The sequence below is a fragment of the Schistocerca nitens genome, chromosome 7 (assembly GCF_023898315.1).
Source record: "Schistocerca nitens isolate TAMUIC-IGC-003100 chromosome 7, iqSchNite1.1, whole genome shotgun sequence".
In the NCBI taxonomy this organism is placed as follows: domain Eukaryota; kingdom Metazoa; phylum Arthropoda; class Insecta; order Orthoptera; family Acrididae; genus Schistocerca; species Schistocerca nitens.
The window spans coordinates 197,740,350-197,764,410 of record NC_064620.1 but is presented as its reverse complement, the minus strand read 5'-3'; the positions used below and the strand labels follow the sequence as shown (position 1 = coordinate 197,764,410).

Below are 24,061 nucleotides of genomic sequence, written 5' to 3'. Positions count from 1 at the left end.
ACTTTCCTGTAGAATTAAAATCTCCTCTATAGGGGCCAAAATTGGTGGTGCAAACAACAACCATCTCAAACCCAACTCCCTGTTAGTTGGCTTCCAGTTTTTGTGTATCATTTTGCACTGTAGAGCAAGTCATTTTACATTCACATTGCAAATTAATTTGTACATATAGCTACGTTCTGAACATTTCTAAGTTTTTTTTTTCTCAAAAAGAAAAAAAAGTATGCAGGTATTGTGATTTCATAAGTCCTGTTCACCACCTTTTATATTACAGTAACCTATTAAACCTATAAGGCAGAAGGTAGTGGCTTCTAGGTTGATGGCATGTTCCTTTAACTTTTAGAAGGCATTCAGTTCTGTCCTGCACTGAATAAAATATCTGTGTACAGAATATCAGACAAGTTTTGTGATTGGACTGAAGGGCTCTTTGCGAATAAAACTGTATGTCATTCTCAATAAAGAGAGATCTTCAGGCATAAAAGTAGGTCCGGGCAGACCCCAAGAGTGTGTTTTAGTACCTTTAGGGTTTACAATATTTATAAATGACATAGTGAATAATGTCAGATGTTCCATGAGACTGATCATGGTTAACATTGTTGTATATAGAGAAGTTGCAACACCAGAAACTTGTAGTGAAATGCAGAAATACCTGCAGAGCATTAGTGCACAAATAAATGGCAAGACCCGTTACCTTTTGATTACATGATTGCGAACTATCACTGGAAACAGTCACATCCATTACTCTCTCCCAATCCGAAACCTCTGTCCTATCCAAAGGCCTCACCTTCAGCCCCACTCCCAGATTCAACCAAACAGCCCTCGTCAAAGATTTACTGTCCTACTCTCGTACTCTCTGCTGGATATATCACTTCGCCACGAAGAAAAATGATACTAATCTTACTCCCAATGATCCAACTCCCCAGGACACTATCCAAATTGAACCCTTCCTGGAACAGTTCCGTCCTCCGTCGCAGCGGGACCCACCTCCTCTTCTTCAAAATCACCCTCTCCAAACCTTCCAGGAATTTCTGACTTCCAGCCTTGCATCTCAATCCTTCTTAAAAAACCTTAATCCTACTCCCAACATCACCACTGCTGAAGCCCAGGCTATCCGTGATCTGAAGGCTGACCGATCCATCGTCATTCTTCCGGCGGTCCAGGGTTCCACGACCGTGGTACTTGATCGTCGGGAGTATGTGGCTGAGGGACTGCGTCAGCTTTCAGACAACACCACATACAAAGTTTGCCAAGTTAATCCCATTCCCGATGTCCAGGCGGAGCTTCAAGGAATCCTCAGAACCTTAGGCCCCCTGCAAAACCTTTCACCTGACTCCATCAACCTCCTGACCCCACCGACACCCCGCACCCCTACCTTCTACCTTCTACCTTCTTCCTAAAATTCACAAACCCAATCATCCCGGCCGCCCCATTGTAGCTGGTTACCAAGGCCCCACAGAACGTATCTCTGCCTACGTAGATCAACACCTTCAACCCATTACATGCAGTCTCCCATCCTTCATCAAAGACACCAACCACTTTCTCGAATGCCTGGAATCCTTACCCAATCTGTTACCCCCGGAAACCATCCTTGTAACCATTGATGCCACTTCCTTATTCACAAATATTCCGCACGTCCAGGGCCTCGCTGCGATGGAGCATTTCCTTTCACGCCCATCACCTGCCACCCTACCTAAAACCTCTTTCTCATTACCTTAGCCAGCTTCATCCTGACCCACAACTTCTTCACTTTTGAAGGCCAGACATGCCAACAATTAAAGGGAACAGCCATGGGTACCAGGATGGCCCCCTCGTACGCCAACCTATTCATGGGTCGCTTAGAGGAAGCCTTCTTGGTTACCCAGGCCTGCCAACCCAAAGTTTGGTACAGATTTATTGATGACATCTTCATGATCTGGACTCACAGTGAAGAAGAACTCCAGAATTTCCTCTCCAACCTCTACTCCTTTGGTTCCATCAGATTCACGTGGTCCTACTCCAAATCCCACGCCACTTTCCTTGACGTTGACCTCCATCTGTCCAATGGCCAGCTTCACACGTCCGTCCACCTGCATTATGACAGCTGCCACCCATTCCACATCAAACGGTCCCTTCCCTAAAGCCTAGGTCTTTGTGTCTAACGAATCTGCTCCAGTCCGGAATCCCTGAACCATTACACCAACAACCTGACAACAGCTTTCGCATCCCGTAACTACCCTCCCGACCTGGTACAGAAGCAAATAACCAGAGCCACTTCCTCATCCCCTCAAACCCAGAACCTCCCACAGAAGAACCACAAAAGTGCCCCACTTGTGACAGGATACTTTCCGGGACTGGACCAGACTCTGAATGTGGCTCTCCAGCAGGGATACGACTTCCTCAAATCCTGCCCTGAAATGAGATCCATCCTTCATGAAATCCTCCCCACTCCACCAAGAGTGTCTTTCCGCCGTCCACCTAACCTTCGTAACCTGTTAGTTCATCCCTATGAAATCCCCAAACCACCTGCCCTACCCTCTGGTTCCTATCCTTGTAACCGCCCCCGGTGTAAAACCTGTCCCATGCACCCTCCCACCACCACCTACTCCAGTCCTGTAACCCGGAAGGTGTACACGATCAAAGGCAGAGCCACGTGTGAAAGCACCCCCGTGATTTACCAACTGACCTGCCTACACTGTGACGCATTCTATGTGGGAATGACCAGCAACAAACTGTCCATTCGCATGAATGGACACAGGCAGACAGTGTTTGTTGGTAATGAGGATCACCCTGTGGCTAAACATGCCTTGGTGCATGGCCAGCACATCTTGGCACAGTGTTACACCGTCCGGGTTATCTGGATACTTCCCACCAACACCAACCTATCCGAACTCCGGAGATGGGAACATGCCCTTCAGTATATCCTCTCCTCTCGTTATCCGCCAGGCCTCAACCTCTGCTAATTTCAAGTTGCCGCCACTCATACCTCACCTGTCTTTAAACATCTTTGCCTCTGCACTTCCGCCTCAATTGACATCTCTGCCCGAACTCTTTGCCTTTACAAATGTTTGCTCGTGTCTGTGTATGGGCGGGTGGATATGTGTGTGTGTGCGAGTGTATACCTGTCCTTTTTTCCCCCAAGGTAAGTCTTTCCGCTCCCGGGATTGGAATGACTCCTTACCCTCTCCCTTAAAACCCACATCCTTTCATCTTTCCCTCTCCTTCCCTCTTTCCTGACGAAGCAACCGTTGGTTGCGAAAGCTAGAATTTTGTGTGTATATTTGTGTTTGTTTGTGTGTCTGTCGACCTGCCAGCACTTTCATTTGGTAAGTCACATTATATATATATATAACAGAGGGAAACATTCCACGTGGAAAAAATATATCTAAAGAGAAAGAAAGTGATGAGACTTACCAAACAAAAGCGCTGGCAGGTCGATAGACACACAAACATACACACAAAATTCTAGCTTTCGCAACAAACGGTTGCTTCGTCAGGAAAGAGGGAAGGAGAGGGAAAGATGAAAGGAAGTGGGTTTTAAGGGAGAGGGTAAGGAGTCATTCCAATCCCGGGAGTGGAAAGACTTACCTTAGGGGGAAAAAAAGGACGGGTATACACTCGCACACACACACATATCCATCCTCATATACACAGACACAAGCATATATATATATATATATATATATATATATATATATATATATATATATATATATATATATATATATATATATATACACACACACACTTGTGAAAATGCTTTTATTTTTAATATGTCCTACATATTATGATTCAACCGAGTGAGGTGACGCAGTGGCTAGCACACTGGACTCGCATTCGGGAGGACGACGGTTCAATCCCGCGTCCGGCCATCTTGATTTAGGTTTTCCGTGATTTCCCTAAATCGCTCCAGGCAAATCGGGATGGTTCCTTTGAAAGGGCACGGCCGACTTCCTTCCCCATCCTTCCCTAATCCGATGAGACTGATGACCTCGCTGTGTGGTCTCCTTCCGCAAACAACCCAATCCCAACCCAATATAAAGAATACAGTGTTTAAATAACCCTCAAAGTGGTACAAGCCCATTGAATTTTAGCATTTAGAAAGTCAGGCTATCTTGCAGCTTTTGAGATGCTTGAAGACTCACAATGATGGCGATGCATGACATAGAGATGACATTCCTTTATGTGTAGAATGTGGCAGGTTTTTAGTGAGGCTGGATTTGATTATGATATGCAAGCATATCTGCAGGTAACAGGTGCATACACACAAAAATGTTGTTGCACATAGAAATATTATAACATATGTGCTGCACCAAATTAGAAATTGGTTATTTTATTTCTTCGTCAAGTTATTGTGTTTGTTACTCCATTATGGTTAAGCATCTCTCTGGTTTTGGATTAACTTTGGAATGGAGATAGCCTGTACCCTGATTTAACACATAGGCTAAATTTTATTTTGAAAAAAAGTCACTGTACTCATGGGATGGTCAATGTGATTACTGTTCCCATGGGGTGTGTAACATGACTAAAATGTCATCCATGCAATTTAACTGTGAAATGAATTCATTAACTTTAGCAAATAGTTATTGGTGCCCACGAATTAATCAGTGATAAATATCAATAAAAAAGTTATTGATCACATATCTGAGGAATTGACAACCTAATGTCAGTTGATACAGTGGTAACAAGAGATGACACTACTACATACTCTGTAAAATTTCTACTCATTATAGCTGCTGGGGGTGTCATCCCAGAAGATGGAGCTGAAGACAGGTGTGCCTGTCATACTGATGCATTCTTTTTATCTGTTGTAGCAATATGGTGAAAACCATTTAATTTTTAGCTCTGGACCTCTTGTTTCTCTAAAGCATATTTTATAGACCTTTCTCCAAGTCCCTGTTTTTAGTTGTCTTCTCTTCCGTTGATTGGGATTAATGTGTAGTCATTTTTAATTCCTCTCTTTGTCTTTGTGTTCTACAGTTTTGACATGGGCATGTATGGCGCCAGTTGTTCTGGCAACCTATAACAAAACAACAACACTGATGCATAACCTGGATACTCCAAAGTTGTGCAATGGCACCAGGTCACACTTCATAGAGCTGAGTGGGTGTATCATGCAGGGCATCATCATCAGTAGTGGAGCCAAAGGAGAGATGGTATTGATGCCATGAATTCCTATCATCCCAACAAATTTGCCTTTCCAGTTCGAATGCTTGCAGTTCCCTTTCAAAGTGTCCTTCTCGATCACTGTACATAAGAGTCGAGGACAATTGTTAAAAGTGGCAGGTATTCATCTGGAACACCACATTTTTCGCTTGAACAGCTCTAAGTTGGCTGCTCATGTATATTGGGACCCAGAAAACTTGTCATATACACAGAGAATGAGAAGTCATGGAATGCTGCTTACAGAGCTGGCTCTCCATACACACCAAGACAGTTATGATCCTTTCTGTGCTAGGAATGTTGCAAACAGTCATGAAATTATTTACTCTCTCTTTCCTGGCACATTTTGTAATTCACTACTCAGTTGTGTCTCACTTTTTTCCTTAAGTAAACAAATGATTTGTGAGTGACATGCATTCTACTGGCTTCTCTCATTGTCTCAAAATTTGCCTGACTCCCCCTTCTTATGTTGCGCACTTTGTTGTTCCGCAAATAGATAACTTTATTGATGGCACTTATGTGTGGATACTGAGTTTTGGCATTAACATTTCTTTATAAATAAATGTTTAACTGCAACACTGAGGGGTGCAACTAGGTTATTCATATTTTAAAAATATCTGAGCTCAATGCCATGCTGCACTAACAAAAACTTGCTCTGGAAGTCTACATTAACATTGACAGTTGCACCTCGAGAGCCACTTTAATGGTATGCAGCAGTATGCTGATGATGTTTATGCTGACGTAATTAAAAACATTTCATTTCCAAAATAAGGTTACCTTCCTCCATTCTGGAGTAGCCAGTATGCTAAATGTTTTGCTTATTCACTGAGTACCATTCTGTTTGGGAAATGCCTGGTGTGGACTAGTATGCAGAATATGTATGTACATATAGAGGTATGCAGTTTACTTCTTCTTTTTTGTAGTTATGTTGAAATTATTCTTTGAATCTCTTGCAGGTAAAGCAGACACAGCTGGATCGTGAACAGGTGGCTCGTGAAATCGCAGAGAAGTTGGGGGATACACCTGGTGTATCATACAGTGATATTGCTATTAAGGCTGCAGACTGTGGTCGGACACAACTTGCAATAAAGGTTTGTATAATTCAGTCAGCCGTTCACCTGTTTACAGACGGAAAGTGCCAAAATGCAGTTGTTTATTCATCACATGTAAATTTAAAATCATACTACAGCTCATTCTTAACTTGGGAAGCAAGTCAGTCATAGGAAGGCAGTGTCACTTCAGTTCTAGGAGGTTCACATCTTGTAATTCCCTGTGGTCTTCAGATTAACCCCAAGACTAATAACTATTTTTCTTCTCTGTTGCTCCTCTTCCTCCTCCTTCTCCTCCCCCCCTCCCCCCTCCCCCTCCCCTCCTTCTGTGACTTTTAAGTACACATGAGAAATCAGCCCTTTTTTAATGGTTGTAAGGAAATTTAAATTATTTTCAGAACAGCTTTGCACACAATAATTTCACTGTGTCACAGCTACTGGATTCAGACAAGTGCTGTATTCCCCTGCCTTGCCAGTATTATTTCACTACCTTGCAACATCTTTGATTTCTTTTCAGTCAAACTGGAAAAAAATGTTTATTTACTAAAATCTTTGAAATGTAGCAAGGTGGAATAGCCCACTTTCTGTGCTCCTAATACAAATACTATTTTTTCTTTTTTAAATTTCTTTTCAGTCTTAATGCTTATGCCATGAATAATTAAAATTTCTTAATTTATGTGTGTAATGTATTTTACTAAACTTTATTGATTTACGGTAAATTTTTTGTACTGCTGAGGATATGATACAAGTAGTTTGCTGAGACATTTTATGTAACGGAATATATACAGTTTTAGGGTCAGGCAATACAGTTTTAGGGTCAGGCAATCCATATACATTTCAAAAGCTAATCCTGCTAATAATTATTTGTTTTAAGAATAACATAGTTTATTTGAAAGCCCTCACTCTATTTCAAGCAAACATTTTTGGTTTACCAAAAACTTAGTATTGCAGAAGTTATTCACATTCAAAATTATCGTATTCTAGAAAGTTAGAATCTAAAAATGTAATTATTTCCAAATTTCAGTGTTAATAGTTTTGTAGCCACATTTTTTAAAAAAATTGTATAAAGTTTCATTAATGCATAGAATATTTCAATTGGAAAATTTAACTTCACAGAAAATTCTGGCTTTTGTAGATCCAGGTACGTGCCCAATTTTATATCCCATAAAATATAACCATTATTTTTGCCCGATTATACAGCTTACAGTTAAAATTACTTATTGTGTAATGTATATGTGTGTTAACAGTGGTACCTATTTTTCTGGTCTTTTATGCTGTCATTGAAGATGTAGTTACTGGGTATGTTGTAATGTTTGTCCATCATGCAACAATCAACCAGTATGAACTCTGTGTTATTCAGTTTGACCTTTTAGTCAGTCATTGCTCATTGTTGTATGTTATATGTCAGTGCTGAGCTCTCAGCATGTAAGGTCAGTCGGCAGCTACCATTCAAAGACTGAAGGTGTTGTGTCAGTTATCTGTAAAATAAGGAAAAGCCAACCACTCACTTATAGCAGATCAATGGATGGAGCATAAATGCATGTAACACAAAATGGCTTTTGCACTAGCTTTTCAGGACTATCTCTTTTTCTAGCAAAAGTACACACATTCTCGCACACAACCCCCCCCACACACACACACACACACACACACACACACACACTTCTGTGGCCACAGCAAGACTGGTTATTCATTCTTGATTATTAAAAACAGTTGTCTGAGCTGATAGATTGGGGGAGGGAGAAGTAAAGTGTGTAAGGAGGGGGCAGCAATAAAGAGGGAGTTCTTTGGACAAATGACTGTGGGGCTGCACTACAAGTGGAAACGAGTACAGAGAGTAGAGCAAAAAACACATGTAGGAAGAGGGAGAGAGTGGGAAAGGGAGGGAGGGAGGAGGGAAGGAGATAAAGATGAAGACGGAGAGGGCAGAAGGAAGGGGGGGAGTAGGAAATGTGGGGAGAGAGAGAGAGAGAGAGAGAGAGAGAGAGAGAGAGAGAGAGAGAGAATATGACCACATGGTGAGGGGGAGGGGGGGGAGGCAGAGTGGTGGGTGAAGGCGATGAATGACCTGGACAGAGAAGCTGAGCTGTGGACTAAAGAAAGAAGAGAAGAGAGAAGGTAGTGGGAGAGGGGTAGTGGAGATTTAGACTAGAGGGATTGTGACAGTGCATGATAAGCTGGAGAGAAAATTCCCATCTGTGCAGTCCCAAGAAAATTGTGCTGGAAGGCAATATCCAAATGGCCCACACAGTGAAACAACTGTTGAAGTCTTTGTGTTGAGGTGTGCAGCATGTTCAGCAACTGGATTAATAGCTGATATATAAAATGGCTGCTTTCACAGGCATTTCGTATCGCTAGGGCCAAGTGTGAAAGCAGTCATGTTATGTATGAGCTATGCTCCAATTTCTCTACAGTATTCTATGTGGGCATGACAAGTAACCTGCTGTCTACTCACATGAGTGGCCACTGCCAAACTGTGGCAAACCGCAAACTTGACTACCCAGTTGCCAAGTATGCTGCACACCACAACACAAATGAGTTTAACAGCCGCTTCAGTACATGGGCCATTTGGATACTCCCTACAAGCACAAGTTTCTGTGAACTGCACAGATGGGAATTGTCTCTCCAGAATATCCTGCACTTTCAGTCCCCTTACCCTAAACCTCCACTGACCTGTTCCTATTGTATCACTTTAAGCTCTGCCTTCTCCCACCACTCTTCTCCCCCACCCTTTCCCCTGTGAGCTCTCTCTCTCTGTCTCTCTCTCTCTCTCTCCCTCTCCCTCCCTCTCTCTCTTCCCCCCATCTCTCTCTCCCCCCTCTCCTCCCTCCCTCCCTCCCTCCTCCCCTTCCTCCCCCCTCCCTCCCTCTCTTCCCCCCCATCTCTCTCTCCCCCCTCTCCTCCCTCCCTCCCTCCCTCCTCCCCTTCCTCCCCCCTCCCTCCCTCCCCCCTTCGTCCCTCCCTCTTTTCAGCCTCTCATCCTTCATTCTCCCTCTGTATTTAACCTTTCCCCCCTCACCCTCTTCCTATATATCTTTTTGTTCTACCCTGTACTCTTTTTGTCTTGTAGTGTGGTCACAGAGTCATCTGTCCAAAGACCTGCCTTTTTCCTTTACTCCCTTTTCTTGTTCTTCTCTTCCCTGTACCCACCTTCATCAGCTCAGGCAACTGCTTTTAATAATCAAGTACCAATAACCATTCCTGCTGTGTGCATTTGGGTTTCTATGTGGTTGTGTATATGAATGTGTGTACTTTAGTTAGAAAAACATCTAGTATCTGTTACGTGTTTCTGGGCTTGATGTATTGATCTACTATAGGTGAATGCTTGCCTTTCCCTTATTTTACATATTGCTCCATCCAAGAACTACCATCATTGTTCTACGGGGTAGTTATAATTAAACTTTTGCTACTGGAGAGGGCCTCCATGAAAAAGAGTGATCTTAGGGCAAAGAAATTTTGTGAAAACATTTCTAAGCACATGCGAAAGAGAAATAATGAATGAACCATTGGCGGAAACACATTTTAATTTCCACACGAGAGAATAACATATGTTAATTGTGTACCATATATATATTCCAGTTTAAAAATATTACTCAATGTGATGGCCATCTCTGTGGGATTAAAGGGACCAGACTGATGGCCATCTCTATCCTCAACAGCCTGGAACCGCACTAGAGATACCATTTCACAATTTTTCACAGCACTTTTCGAATGGTAGACCATGGAATGTCCAGCTGTTGAGACACAGCTTGTGCACTGCTTGAAGATCAGATGTTGGTTTCAGCATTATCAGCTGTATTAGTAATAACTTCTTCAACAATTTGTGGTAGAATTGACCATCAGCCTCTCCCAGGAGCAATTCCCAAATCACTAGTTAATTTGAACTTCTGAATCATGTTCTTCAACCCTAGTGTGGAAAGAGGGCCTCCATATTCCTTTAATGCATAGATACCAACAAAGAGCAGCACCACTGTACCTTTTTTTCCTTTTTTCTTTTTTATAAAACAGCATTCAAATCGGTGTTGCTGTAGCAGTATTGGCACATAATGGCATGTCAAGACGCCAACATACTAACAGTGCAAATCCTGCAATGCACAGTCCGAACATCATTTCTGTAAAGTTGAGTACCCTTATGGTAAATAGTTTTGTGTGTACACTGGCTCAAGTAGCGGAAGTTTAATTATAACCACCATGTATGTAAGTTATCTGTTACACTTGTGACTTTTTCATAGATCGCCTATGGAGTTTACCAGTCCGTGTTGTTAAAGCTGTATACTTCATTGTAAGCAAGCTGATCATTCATTATGTGTTTAATAACAGTAAATATGAATGAAGTGAGAATTAAAATGTAACAGTGTTGTGCTAAATCATTATTAACTGAATAAAACACTTACTAATCATCAGAAGAAGATAGATGAAAATGAAAATCTATGATCTTTAAGAGACATCAAAATAGGTTGGTAAAGTTCCAACCTGACTGGTGGCTGCAGCTGGAGAAAGATTGTGATCAGCAATAGGGAAAGGAGCTTTTTAATACTTACGTACTTACTTTGTTTGCAATACAATAAGTAGTGCAGACATAGTGTCTCTCACACTATCTCTTGTTGGAAAACTTGGTGAAGTTGTTTGTGAAACAGGAGCAAAGTACCCATCACTGTTTTTGCGAAGCAGTCTTTGTATTGTGCATTCAAAATCCACGATTCCTCCTCTTAAGAAGGAAGAGTTAATATAAGATTTCCATTAAGGCTTGGCTAAGTCCAATTGATCTCTAGTGCACTGAAAAGAGGAATATCACCTGAAAAGTCCTTCCCACCCTTCCAAAAATTATATTCAGCTGTGTACCCAACATATGCAGCATCCCGATTTGTCCATATGTCCTCTGCCTCCCAGCTCCCTCTCACACTGCTCACGACCTTCTGAGAGATTAAGTACAGGGCCTGTTCCATACATCAGCCCACCACCATGTATTCAAGGCCTTGCACTGCGTTTCTTATCCCATAAAATTTAGAGCCACATATGGAAGCAATCAGATCATATATATGGCGTTTCTGCTAAGAGTCATCAGGAACATTTTGTCTGTACAATTTTGTTTTAATAATGCATAGATTGAGACAACCCAAACAAATACTATTGTTGATCATGTTGAGCACTACAGCTGACAGTAATATTGATGATTAAACAACCAGCTCAACTGTATTATGTAATAAAAAACCAGCTCAGCTGTATTATCACTCATTTATTGTGTTGTGACCAGTTTCATTCATTGAACACCTTCAAGTTGCCATCAGTGAAATGAAACTAGGCTAAAACTACAGCTAGGTAACATATAAAATGGGCAACTCACACTGATAACAGCCTTATGCTAAATCCTCACTGAGTCATGCTAAAGTCATGACGTAAATGGTCTGGACATCATAGGAAATGTTAAAGACCAAATCCATAAACAGTCATCGTAAATATTTTGCTGACCACCGGGTAGAAGTACAGCAAGCAGGCATGGCATGCTGTGTACAGACTGTACTAATCATTAATAAAAATACTTTTTTATGAATAATATCCAGCTACACTGCTATGTAAGTTGTTTATATTTTATCTCATTCACAATGAGCCCATTTTGGCAAATTGCCATTGTCAGGTGCTCTTACACGTAACATTGTTGCTGTCATGTCCTGTCTGTTTTGGAATTATTATTTTCTTTCAGGTGTAGAGTGGAGATGTATATCAGATGTTACTTGTTTTCCAAATATGCTACTTTTCTGACAGTTGGATGACAGTGGGTCAGTGATGTTATACGTAACATCGCTGACCCACTCTCATCACTTTTCTGACAGTTGCTGACCACCACTTTTCTGACAGTTGGATTACGTGATGGAAGGACTCCATCAGCTTTCACATACTTCCACCTACAAACCTTGCCACAGTGACCCCATTCCAGTAATCCATCAGGATCTCCAGTCACTGCTCAAATCCTTAGGCCCATCCCAGAACCTCTCCCCAGAGTCCATCTCTCTACTTACCCCTACCACTTCTTGCACCCCCACCTTTTACATACTTCTTAAAGTCCATAAACCCAACCACCCAGGATGACCCATTGTGGCCGGTTACTGTGCCCCAACTCAATCTCTGCTCTCATAGACCAACACCTTCAACCTATTACCTGGAACCTATCCTCCTGTATAAAAGATACCAACCATTTCCTCCACCGACTCTCCACAGTTCCTGTCCCTTTACCACAAGGTGCCCTGTTCGTCGCTGCTGATGCCACCTCCTTGTACACTAACATTCCTAATGCCCATGGCCTTACTGCTATTGAATGCTAACTTTCCAGATGCCCTATGGATTCCAAACCAACAACGTCCTTCCTAGTCGCAATGACCAACTATATCCTCACCCACAATTACTTCTCCTTTGAAGGTATTACCTACAAACAAAACCGGGGTATGGCTATGACCACCTGCATGGCACCATCCTATGCCAACCTATTCATGGGCCATCTAGAGGAATCCTTCCTAAAAACCCAGAATCCTAAACTTCTCACCTGGTTCAGATTCATTGGTGACATCTTTGCTATCTGGATTGAAGGTGAGGACACCCTGTCCACATTCCTCCATAACCTCATCAACTTCTCCCCCATTTTCTTCACCTGGTCCTACTCAACTCAACAAGCCACCTACCTAGATGTTGACATCCACCTCAGAGATGGCTGCATCAGTACCGCCATCCATATCAAACCTACTAACCACCAGCAATACCTCGACTTCGACAGCTGCCACCCATTCCATACCAGGAAGTCCTTTCCATACAGCCTAGCCACCCGTGGTCATCGTATCTGCAGTGATGAGCAGTCCCTCTCAAAATATACCAAGGGTCTCACTGAAGCCTTTGCTGACCATAATTATCCTCCCAACCTCGTACAAAAACAAATCTCCCGTGCCTTATCTTTCCAGTCTCCCACCAACTCCCAAAGTCCCGCAGTACAGCCACAGAGGAGCATGCACCCTTGTAACTCAGTACCATCTGGGACTGGAGCAATTGAATTACCTCTCATCACGCCCTGAAATGAGAAATGTCCTGCCCAATATCCTTCCCACCCCTCCTACAGTGGTATTCCGCTGTCCACCGAACCTTCACAATATACTCGTCCATCCTTACACAACCCCTGCTCCCAATCCCTTACCTCATGGCTCATACCCCTGTAATAGAACTAGGTGCAAGACCTGTCCCATACATCCAGTCCGGTCACTAACATCACTTATCCCATCAAAGGCAGGGCTACCTGTGAAACCAGTCATGTGACCGAGCGAGGTGGCGCAGTGGCTAGCACACTGCACTCACATTCGGGAGGACAACGGTTCAATCCCGTGTCCGGCCATCTTGATTTAGACCTCATCCCTGTTCCCATTCCAGCACTATACAGCCGTCATTTCACTGCCAAATCCAGTCTTCTAGTTTCTTTTTATTTCTCTCCTTTTCACTACTTCCCCCCCCCTCGCCCTGCCCTCCCCCCCCCTCCCCGGTCCCCCACCTTCTCTCTTGCCCTCTGTCCAAACTGCAGCACTTCACCATCCCCGCCACCCCCACCATACTGTCCCCCTCCCTGCCCCAGCCTCCTCCTTAGCCCCACCCAGTTGCCACTTCCATCATGCACTGGTGCTGCTGCTTACAGTGTGGTTATCTGAGACTGCAGACACGTGTGCAAGTTGCGTTTGCGTGAGTGTGTGTATGTATGCGTGTTGTGATGTGTTGTGTGTCTATTGCTGACCAAATGCCGTAATGGCCAAAAGCTATAATTGTGTGAATCGTTTTGCTGTGCCTATCGCAACTCAGCTCTGCTATATGGTGAGTAGCAACTTTCCTTCTCTAATATTGTTACATTCCATCCTGGATTTTCCATTGTTTGTTATTTCTTGCTGTTACTCACCAAGAAATATCCTAGGTGTCAACTGTAAACAAGAACTATTCATGCACTTAAAAATCTTCAAAAGTCACTACTTGTGGTTCGTTCTGTGAATTTTGCAGTGAGTAAGTCATGTATGTTGCATCATCAGCAGGCAAACTACTTGCAGAGATCTGATCAGTGCCAATTACTATATGCAGATTTGGTTGCAAATATTTTTGCAAACATGAGTATCTGTTGTATGGCGATTTGGCCCAAGTGGGCAATGTAATGTTTTTGCAGGAAAGTGTACAGTTAGTTAAATTTTGAAATGGATTATCAGGACTGCTATTAGTGGATGTTTTGTGGGTTATGTCCACCTTTCACCTTTATGATGGCTTGAAATGTGCTGGGGGGGGGGGGGGGGGGGGGCACATTCGGTGAGGTATCTGAACATCTGTGGAGAAATGACAGCCCATTCTTCTTCAAGAGCCAAAACCAGAGAAGGTAATGATGTTGGATGCTGGGATGTGGAGTGAAGCCAATGCTCCAATTCATCGCAAAGGTATTCCAGTGGGTGCAGATTGGGACTCTGGGCAGGACAGTCCATTTCAGGAATGTTATTGTCCACAAACCATTATCTCACAGATGGTGCTGTATGACTGGGTCCATTGTCATGCCGATACAAGCAGCCTTTTACAAATTGTTCCTGTACTGTACACAGTACACAGCACTGCAAAATGTGTTCCTATCCTTCCACATTTAGAATTTTTATAAGCACCATAAGGGGACCACATCCTAACCACGAGAAAAATCTGCATACTGTAACACCATTTCCTTAATACTTTACTGTTAACATGATACATGACGACAGATAACATTCTCCAGGAAGTTACCAAACCCAAACCCTTCCTTTGGGTTGCTACAGGGTATAACATGTTTCATCACTCCAAATTACTCATTTCCAGTCATCCACTGTCCAGTGGTATTGCTCTTCAACACCACTTCAAACTGCTCAACCATAGTACATCATTCCTTCTAACTCCCTAGGTCAGTCATTGTTTTAGCTGGATTGCTGGTAGCTCTTCAGAACTCATGAGGGATCCCTTCTGCTGATTTCATGCAATTTTTTTACAAACACTTTCCACTGTTCTTGTTGATCCCTTTACATCAGTCCATGAGGTCTGCTTCGTCGTGGTTTTGCTATGGTTGTTACTTTGTATTTCCACTTCACATTTACATCACTAACAGTTAAACTAAACAAATTTAGAAAGGTTGAAATGTCACTGGTGGATTTATTACTCAGGTTACATCCATGACAAGTCTACATACACAATCACTGAGCTCTCCTGACCGACCCATGCTGCAGTTACTGCTTCTTTACTGACAACACAGTACTTTCCTCCTCCATTTATACTGGCATATTTGCCTCGTGTGACATCTTGAGGTCAATTATGTATTAAGTAGAAGTGCCTAGTTGCTTTTGATCAGGTAGTGTATGAGTTTATGCTAAGATTCACAACCTGAGAGTGTGGATTCAAAGCTAGAGAGCTGCCCAAGTTTTGGTGACTTGTATATTAGACAGATAGTGTTTTATCTTTTGAGAGGTTTAAGTTCAATGAAAATATGTTAGGCCTGTTGTCTGTTCTTTTGTGTCTCTGGAAAGCTTAGCCATTGAGGCTTAGAAAGCTGGAGGGGATACTCTGCTTCAGCCATGTCTCCCACAAGAGTATGACATGAAAGCTGAGGTTCTGAAGTATGTAGGGAAACTCATCCAAGTGGGCTGATAAGGACTGCATGTTTTCATGTGTGGATTGTAGTGTAGAGGCATCAAAGTCGTTTTTGCAATAAGCCTACAGGTAAAAAGAACAGTTGTACCGGAGACAGGCATGGCTGGGCGCCTTGCAGAATGCGAGGGGGTTGGAAGGGTGCATAAAGCTGAAAGTGAGAAGGTTGGAGGAAGATGGGAGGTTTAAGGTCAGGTATGCTTGCTGAAACATCGGGCATTAAAGTCAAAGGTGCATGAGTTATGCAGAAACAAAGATCTGTGATATAATGGATGAAGCATGGTGACAAAGTGAATGATGTAGAAAAGCACAAGAAAATACCAGTAACATTTATTACTAATTTCTCTAATGCAGCCGGTAACCACAACAGACACCAGAAGATTGATAATTATTTGTACGCCATGTCTGCCTTGGCCAATTTGTGTTATATTCCATGCTGTCCCACTCTGTGCTGTCTCCTACTGCCATGCAGGAGTGCTTCTCAGACTGGAGCACCAGTTGTGCTTCATGTTTTACTTTTCTTGTTAATACATATTGATAAAATGAATATTGAACTAGACTAGTTTGCGACTGCTCTATCGAATGGCTGTGTAAAATTCAGCTTGAAAAGTAATTTTGCTAATAAGGGGATACAAATTGATGCTTTTTGTTGACACTGAGCTTAGCATGGAAGATGTGATGAACAGTATTTGTTTAGAATGACTCAAGCTGCACATCCCACAAACGAAATTGCAAATATCTGGTGAAGCAGCAGGGGAACTGCAACTGACGACTCTCAGGAGAGAAATCCTATGTATTCCTCGCTGTAGTCATTGCACAGCATTCTACATTGGTTTGAACACTAAGAAACTATTTACTCATGGTAGTGCACTCTATTAAATTGACTACATGCAAGCTGCATAACCTTGGTTTTGACCATGCTGTGCAATATGACGTGATTGACTTCAGTAGGTGTTTTACAATCCACGACATTTTAATTCTCCCTGATTTTATGCACTGTGTAGATGAGAAATCTATCTTTGTTCCTACAATCTTTGTGATCTCAATCTCCCTACTCCCTGTCCCCCACGTACATTTTCCCCCTCTCCCATTCCCACCTTATCCCACTCCCTCATCTGTTCATCACTAACCCCACTTTCTTTCTCTTCTACTGCATCCCAGCTGTCTTCTTAGAATCTTTTCCCTCTTTTTCCCTGCTCTACATCCTTTCTCTGATACTATAAGCCTTTTTCTCCTTGTATATTCTTTGCGGAATGGCTGCCCCTGCATCCCAGTACTATCTTTTCTAGCCTTCCTTTCTTGCTGTTCCTGTTCCATGAGCTTCATTTCCGCACCTTCTGTTCCATCTGAGTCTTCTACTCACCCTGGTTATTTGGCATGGTGTGTGTGTGTGTGTGTGTGTGTGTGTGTGTGTGTGTGTGTGTGTGAAAATACTTTATTCTAACAACCATAAAATGAAATGATTCACAAACAATGTCCTCATGGACCCTAAGTTATTAAAACTGATAACTATTTATTATTATTTTGAGCTTTTCCTCATTACAGAGGCTTATCTCCAACATAATAATTTACTTGGAAATTACAATACAAACAATAAACGTTCTTAAACTATATTTTCAAAATATTCCTCCAGGTGTTTCTATCTTTTGTGTCCTCTTCCTCTGCGCCCATTCTCCTCATTGTGTGCTGTACATTTTGGAGCCAGGTGGTCATAGGTCGTCGTCGTCTTCTTCTTCTTCTTCTTCTCCTCCCCTCCGGTTCCCACTCCAGTATCAATTTTGATATTCTGGTTTTCTCCATTCGTCGTACATGCATGTACCACTGTAATTTCTTCCTATCCATTACGTCATATATTCTTTCTTTCATTTCCAGTCTCCTTATTAATTCAGTGTTCCTTATCTTTTATTTCCTGGAGATTCTTGCCGATCTTCTCCAAAAGTCCATCTCTAGAGCTTGTAATTTTTTAATGTGCTTCATGTTAATTGTCCAGGTCTCAGTTCCATACAGAACCACACTCTCTAATATGGATTTGTATATTAATTTTTTAATTCTGCTCATTACATTCCTGCTCCATAAGACTGAGTTAAGCATCCCAATGACCCTCCGTCCGCTACTAATTCTTTTATTGATTTCTGACTCTGATTTTCCCTCGATTTCTAAAATGGATCTCAAATAACAGAAAGTGTTTATCTTTTTGATTTTATTTCCTTCAATGTATAGCTCATCTGAATCATTAGTCAAGTATTCTGTTTTTTGGTAATTAATCTTCAAACCCCAAGTTTTGTATGCTACTGCTAGTTGATTGCACATATAGTTAGCATCCTCCCCATCTTGTGCCATGACTACTTGATCATCAGCAAACAATAAATGATGAAGGTAAACTCCATCTCTTATTTCTAATCCCATACTATTACATTTACGAAACCATGTTCTAAGGCTAATATCTATATAGATTTTAAATAATGATGGTGACATGGGACAGCCCTGTAAAAGGCCTTTGATTGTTCTAAATTTCTGTGAAAGTTTATTACCAACTTTCACATGGCAAATGTTATCTTTATACATCTGTTGTATTATTTTAATCAAGGAAGGGTTTATGTTTGCCATATGTAGTGCTCTCCAAAGTAATTTTCTTGGAACAGTATCATACGCTTTTTCTACATCTATGAAAATGAATCCTATATTTTCTGATTTTTCCCTATGTTTCTCCAAAATCTGTTATAATGTGAAAATATGTTCTACACATGATCTCCCAGCTGTGAATCCACATTGTTCTTCTTGGGTTCTAAATTTTTTTTGCAGTTTGTTTTTAATTACTTTCACAAAAATTCTCATAAATGTGTTTGTAACACAAATTCCTCGATAGTTTGAACAAATTTTGCGATCCCCTTTCTTAAATATTGTATTAATGTAACCTAGCTTCATCTCGGTGGATATTGAATTTCCATGTATCATTTTGTTGAAGAGCTGTGTTCTCAGTTTCACAATTTTGTCACCACCGTATTTCAGACACTCCAGATTGATATTGCCTGGCCCCGGTGATCCACCATTCTCTCCTGTTCTCAATGCCAGAAGTACTTCACTTTCTAAAATCTGGATCTCATCATCTTCATGTCCTTTTTGTTCCACTGTTCCTTCTTCTAGCTATTCTTCTCTGTCCTCATTTAATAATTTTTGGAAATACTCTTCCCATTCCTTTTGTGTTATGAGTTGGAGATTAGTTCTGCTTTTTGTATCCTGTCGAAGCCCTTTTAATAATGGCCATGCTTCTTTTGCTCTCCCAAATCCTAATTTGCTATTCACCTTGGCACATGTTCTTTCCCATGCTTCATTTTTTGCCATCCTTATTTTTTTCATCACTTCATTCTTCTTTTCCTTGTATATTGATCTTGTTTCTTCTGATTTATCATTCAACCACTGAAGGAACGCATTTCATTTTTCTCTAATAAGGACCACTAGTTCCTCTGACCAACACCCTGCTGCAAGGTTGTGGTTGCTATCTTTTTTACCCAACACCTCTGTTGCTATGATTTTCACATTAGCTTTTATATAGTCATATATTTCCTATGTACTTCCTTCAAATGATTCAACCAGTTTCCTTTCCATCCTGGCCGCAAAGAGTGTTCTGATACTTTCGTCTTGTAGGCTGTCAATATTAAAAGGTAAATTTTCATCTTTCTCAGTCTGGTTCATTTTATTTATGTTACTTGTATCATTCCTTGCATTCTTCCATGGCCAGAAAGACTTCATTTTAACTAGATAGTGGTCTGATCCACACTGGGCTCCTCTAAAAGATCTGACGTCTACTGCCTTGAAACTACTTGTTTGCCTAATGATAATATAATCTATTATAGAACAAAGTTCTTTAGTATTCTGTTGCCAAGTACATTTATGAATGTCCTTATGTTTGAAAAATGTGTAGTAATTTTTAGATCAAATTGTTCACAAATTGCACTCAATCATTCCCCATTGTCATTATATTCGTCCTCTCCATGTTTTCCTACTATTCTTCAAGATTCTTTAATTCCTACCCTTCCATTCAGATCTCCCATGATAATCAGTTCCTTTCTTCTTGGGATTTTTTCAATAGTCTCCCTGAGGGTGGCCCAGAATGTATCTTTCTCCTTATCTTTTGTGTCATTCGTGGGTGCATATATGCCAATAATTACAACTTCCCTAGCAAATAATGTCATTTCAACAGTTATAATATGTTGATTGATGAATGTCCAATTTGTGATTCTTTCTGTCCATGATTTCTTTATCATAATGGAGACTCCTGCTTTGAATCTTACTGCTTTTGATACCCCACTCCAGATATGTACATAATTATCCAGTTCTTCTTCTCCTTGGCCTTTCTTCTTTGTTTCAGAGAGTACGACAACATCCATGTTGAACATGTCAAGTTCTGCAGGTAGTAAATTTATTTTAGTGGAAATACCTTGCACATTCCAGCATCCAAACATCATTTTCCGTTTCTCATCGCCAGTTCGTCGTACAAAGTTCCAATTTTTCCGAGGCATATTATTAGGTTTTTTAGCATTTTTATGTTTTTATGTGAGTGAGGAACTGGCCCACTGCACAACCCCCAACCCGGAGGACCAGGTAATTTTTACTCAAGGTTTTCTTCCTTTAGCCTTTGATAAGCCAATATCATACTACAAGGCAGCAGTTGCTAGTTTTGGTCCACCCCGGTTATTTTATTTCCCCGGTACCTACCATATCTGGTGAGCATTCCCCTATCCGCCACCTGGGGAGGTGCCCGATGGGAGACCAGCAAACTCCACACGGGAAATCTGATAACACACTAAATAATAATCTTCTTGATGTGCACTTTAGATAAGAAATAATAGTCTTTGACTTGATTAGTTAGTTGACACAGAACACAACCACTTGGAGTATAACTAAGTCTTTTATAGAATGTCATTCACCAATGAAAGTTAATTTGTACAGGTCTAATACTGGTCTGCTGCCTGTCATTGACAATAGTTAATAGGCAATAATACTGAAGTCAGCTGGTGTATTCTAATCCAGGAGCACAGAATATGAATGAGACTGAGTTCAGAGGAGGTGCGGGCTCTGCCTGCAATTGCTGGCTGCTCATGGATGGATGCTATAGTGAACCACCATGATTGGCACTGTGGTTGGAACTGCCTGCCCTGTAGCAAGTAGAGCTTTGGCGGAATGATAATTGCACAGTGAACTTGTGGGCATGTGATCAGTGGAAGCAAGCAGTACCATACCTGTTGAGCCTCCAGTGACCATGCAAGTACTGCTTGTGGTGAAGTGGCCACTGCCCTTTTCTGTGGCATCTGTTGGAGGGCTACTTGAAAACAAACCACTGTGTTGTGTTCACCCATAGTTTTAAGTGTAGTCTTGCTGTGATAGAGTCGCTGGTGGGGCCACAGCTTCAGCAATCCACCCATCATGCTTGTATTGCTGGTAGACAGAGTTTCCCAGTTCATTGCATGAGGACTTTAATGAAATCTAAGGATTTTTTTTACCTATTTTCATGCCCCTGCCCACTGCTCAGTACCACCACTTTTATGAGCAGTGATCAGGTCCCTCCTATTTGTTTAGTTCTTTTTCTGATTGCATATAAACATTCTTCAAAATGGTTTTGTACACTTATAGTACACATGACATTCTTGTTCACAGTTAATGGATTATGAGCCTCGTGCAAATCTTCAAGTTCCGCTCCTGTTGAGATTGGGTGAAGTAAAACCAGCATTAGTAAAAGCCATAGAAAGTGGTGATACAGATCTTGTGTTCACTGTGCTGCTCCATCTCCGTGAGAATATGCCTTTAGGAGAATTTCAGGTCAGTAAAATGTTTGAGAGTGTAGAGTGTTTATTTGTTTAATTTTTTTCTACAAATTTGAGTGTAACGGACTTCTGTTAACAACTACATTGTTTTTATATTATGGTCATAATATAATGGGAAACTAAATGTAGAGGATTGCTTTTATGTACCATGTATTTAATATACACATTATGTGTGTTTCAGTTGGCAGTAAGAAATTTTCCCATGGCTCAAGCATTGTATATTAAATATTGTCGAGATCACAATCCCGAAACCTTGAGGGACATATATGTTCAGGAGGATGATTTCAATGCACAGGCTGCCTGCTTTATTCGTGAAAGTTATGACTTGAAGGTAATATATTTATTACATTTTTGTATGCTGTTCTATTTTGGTTGATGAAGTTACGAGCTACTGATCCAAACTAATATTGGTTTGACTCTATCACTTTTACAATTAAAATAATATGCTAATATTTACTGTTGCTTCTTTTGTGGTGTAATAGGACTGCAGTTGCTAAATCCTCAGCTTGAAAATAATTAAACAACACTTATGTTACAGAGAAGCCAAGAGAGTTTCTTATAAAAGTTCATCAAAGTCCACATGAGAAAAGGGGGATTCAAGACATCCAAACATTCATACATAAGAATTCTTACCAGTGTCACAGTTCATAATTTTTGTTTTTAGTTAAATGATGGAATGGATTATTTTTCTAAATAGTAATGATAGATGGAGATAAAGAATAGTTTTCACTAGTGACACAGACTGAGATGGATTTGGGTTAAGTAGCATTACGATATCATAGGGGTTCTCTGGGTTTGCCCTTCATAATGTTGTAGGTCGCAGCTCTGCAGAAAATTCTCTAGTCCGATACTCTCTCTTCCTCATCTTCTGTTGATTCAATGTCTTCGTGATTACTCTCTCAATACCCTGTCCCATCCTACCCCTCCTTCCTCTGTAATATTATGCTGAATGAACCATACAATGTCACCTCTCTTAATGTCTCTTTGTTGATCTCATTATGCTATTATCACTGTGGCCTTCATGATCAATGTGTAATTAATAACCTGAAGGTCCTGAGTCCCACCATTGATTGCTTTTATATAAAAATAACATCTCAATTCAGATATTTTCAGTGTACAGAGGAACCATGTTTCTGTTGATTATATTTTGAAAAGTGATTAAAGGAACAGATAAGACACTTTCTTGCCTTTGGGGTGCCTTCAAAGATGAAAAAAAGAGAAAAAGGCCAGAGATGAGCTAGTCCCTTGTTTCAGTCCCTGATTGAGGACTGCACAGTTGGGAGCATGAGTGAGGGAAGGGGGAGGAAAGTGAGGAGGAGGAGGAGCATATTAGTGAATATTTTTAGCATGCATTGATTTCTTATGAGTAGATTATAGGGTGAGAGTGAGTTACTGTGAACAAAACAATGATAGAATCCAGAAAGCAAAATTCTGAGAAATGCCGACTGACACAATCAAAAGTACAAAAAGCAACACCTCACTTTCAGAACTGTCCTACATTTTCACACCTTACACGTCATATGTCTCTCCCTCCTCCTCACGATAAGGCAGTACTTCCAAACCTGGGGTCTGAGTGATTTGCTTCTCTTTTCCAACTTTGCCAAACTTGTTCATCTCTTCTCCCAGAGGACTGTCAATTCCAAAAGCTAGGTATTGCTTTTTCTACTTCTAAATATATCTGTCAACAGTACCTGAAATTCCACCTCATGATGGTAAAAACTGACCAGCCATTGTGTCTCATACTAATTGTGCACTTTCCTCAAGTGCATTTTATTTTGATACAGTGATGAAATTATGCTTTTCAGGGCTGAAATAAAGGAAATAAGTATTATTGTACAGGTTTACATGCTCATTTAACAGTCAAAGATTATAAAATAGTGTGTGTGACGAAAATAAGGAACTGATTTAGTATGCAGGCCGGAATGATGATTTAGTAATTTTGAGTTGTTGCAATTTGGTGGCATGAGAAGACAAAGGGGGGAGTGGCAGAATTAATGAGCAATATGGGTTGGGTGAAACAAACAAGAGGGGCTACAATCCTGAAAGAGTTTTGTGGTCCCATACTCAGGAAATGAGTGCAGTGGAGCAGAGGCAGGAATCCTTCATCACCACTCTTTGGAAGGTCGTAGTGGAGGTGGTTTGCCATTGCCTTCTGAAACCTGTTACAAATTGTCATGTGTGTAACTATGTCATGGGGATGACTCTGATGAGAGTGTTTGTAGATGATAATATTAGGTTTGTGTTGTTAAGGATGAATGGAAGGGAGAAGGTGACACCCAGTACTGGCAGATTGCCTACTTCTGTCGAATAGCCCCGAGGGAGCCATTGGGCTTAATGTAATGGACAGATCACCATTGTCAGTGTCAAACACCCTCACTTCATGAGACACTA

General features: G+C 41.2%; 1 protein-coding gene across 2 annotated transcripts in view; it reads left to right on the top strand.

Moving 5' to 3' along the window:
* LOC126195009 (vacuolar protein sorting-associated protein 16 homolog) overlaps positions 1-24,061 on the top strand; it is a 231,027-nt gene that overhangs the window by 164,507 nt on the left and 42,459 nt on the right. For both annotated transcript variants that reach the window (XM_049933435.1, XM_049933434.1), the window contains 3 exons: positions 6,093-6,227; positions 21,504-21,665; positions 21,852-22,001. In XM_049933435.1, coding sequence (XP_049789392.1) covers positions 6,093-6,227; positions 21,504-21,665; positions 21,852-22,001 — 447 coding nt within the window. The remainder of the gene's footprint in view (positions 1-6,092; positions 6,228-21,503; positions 21,666-21,851; positions 22,002-24,061) is intronic.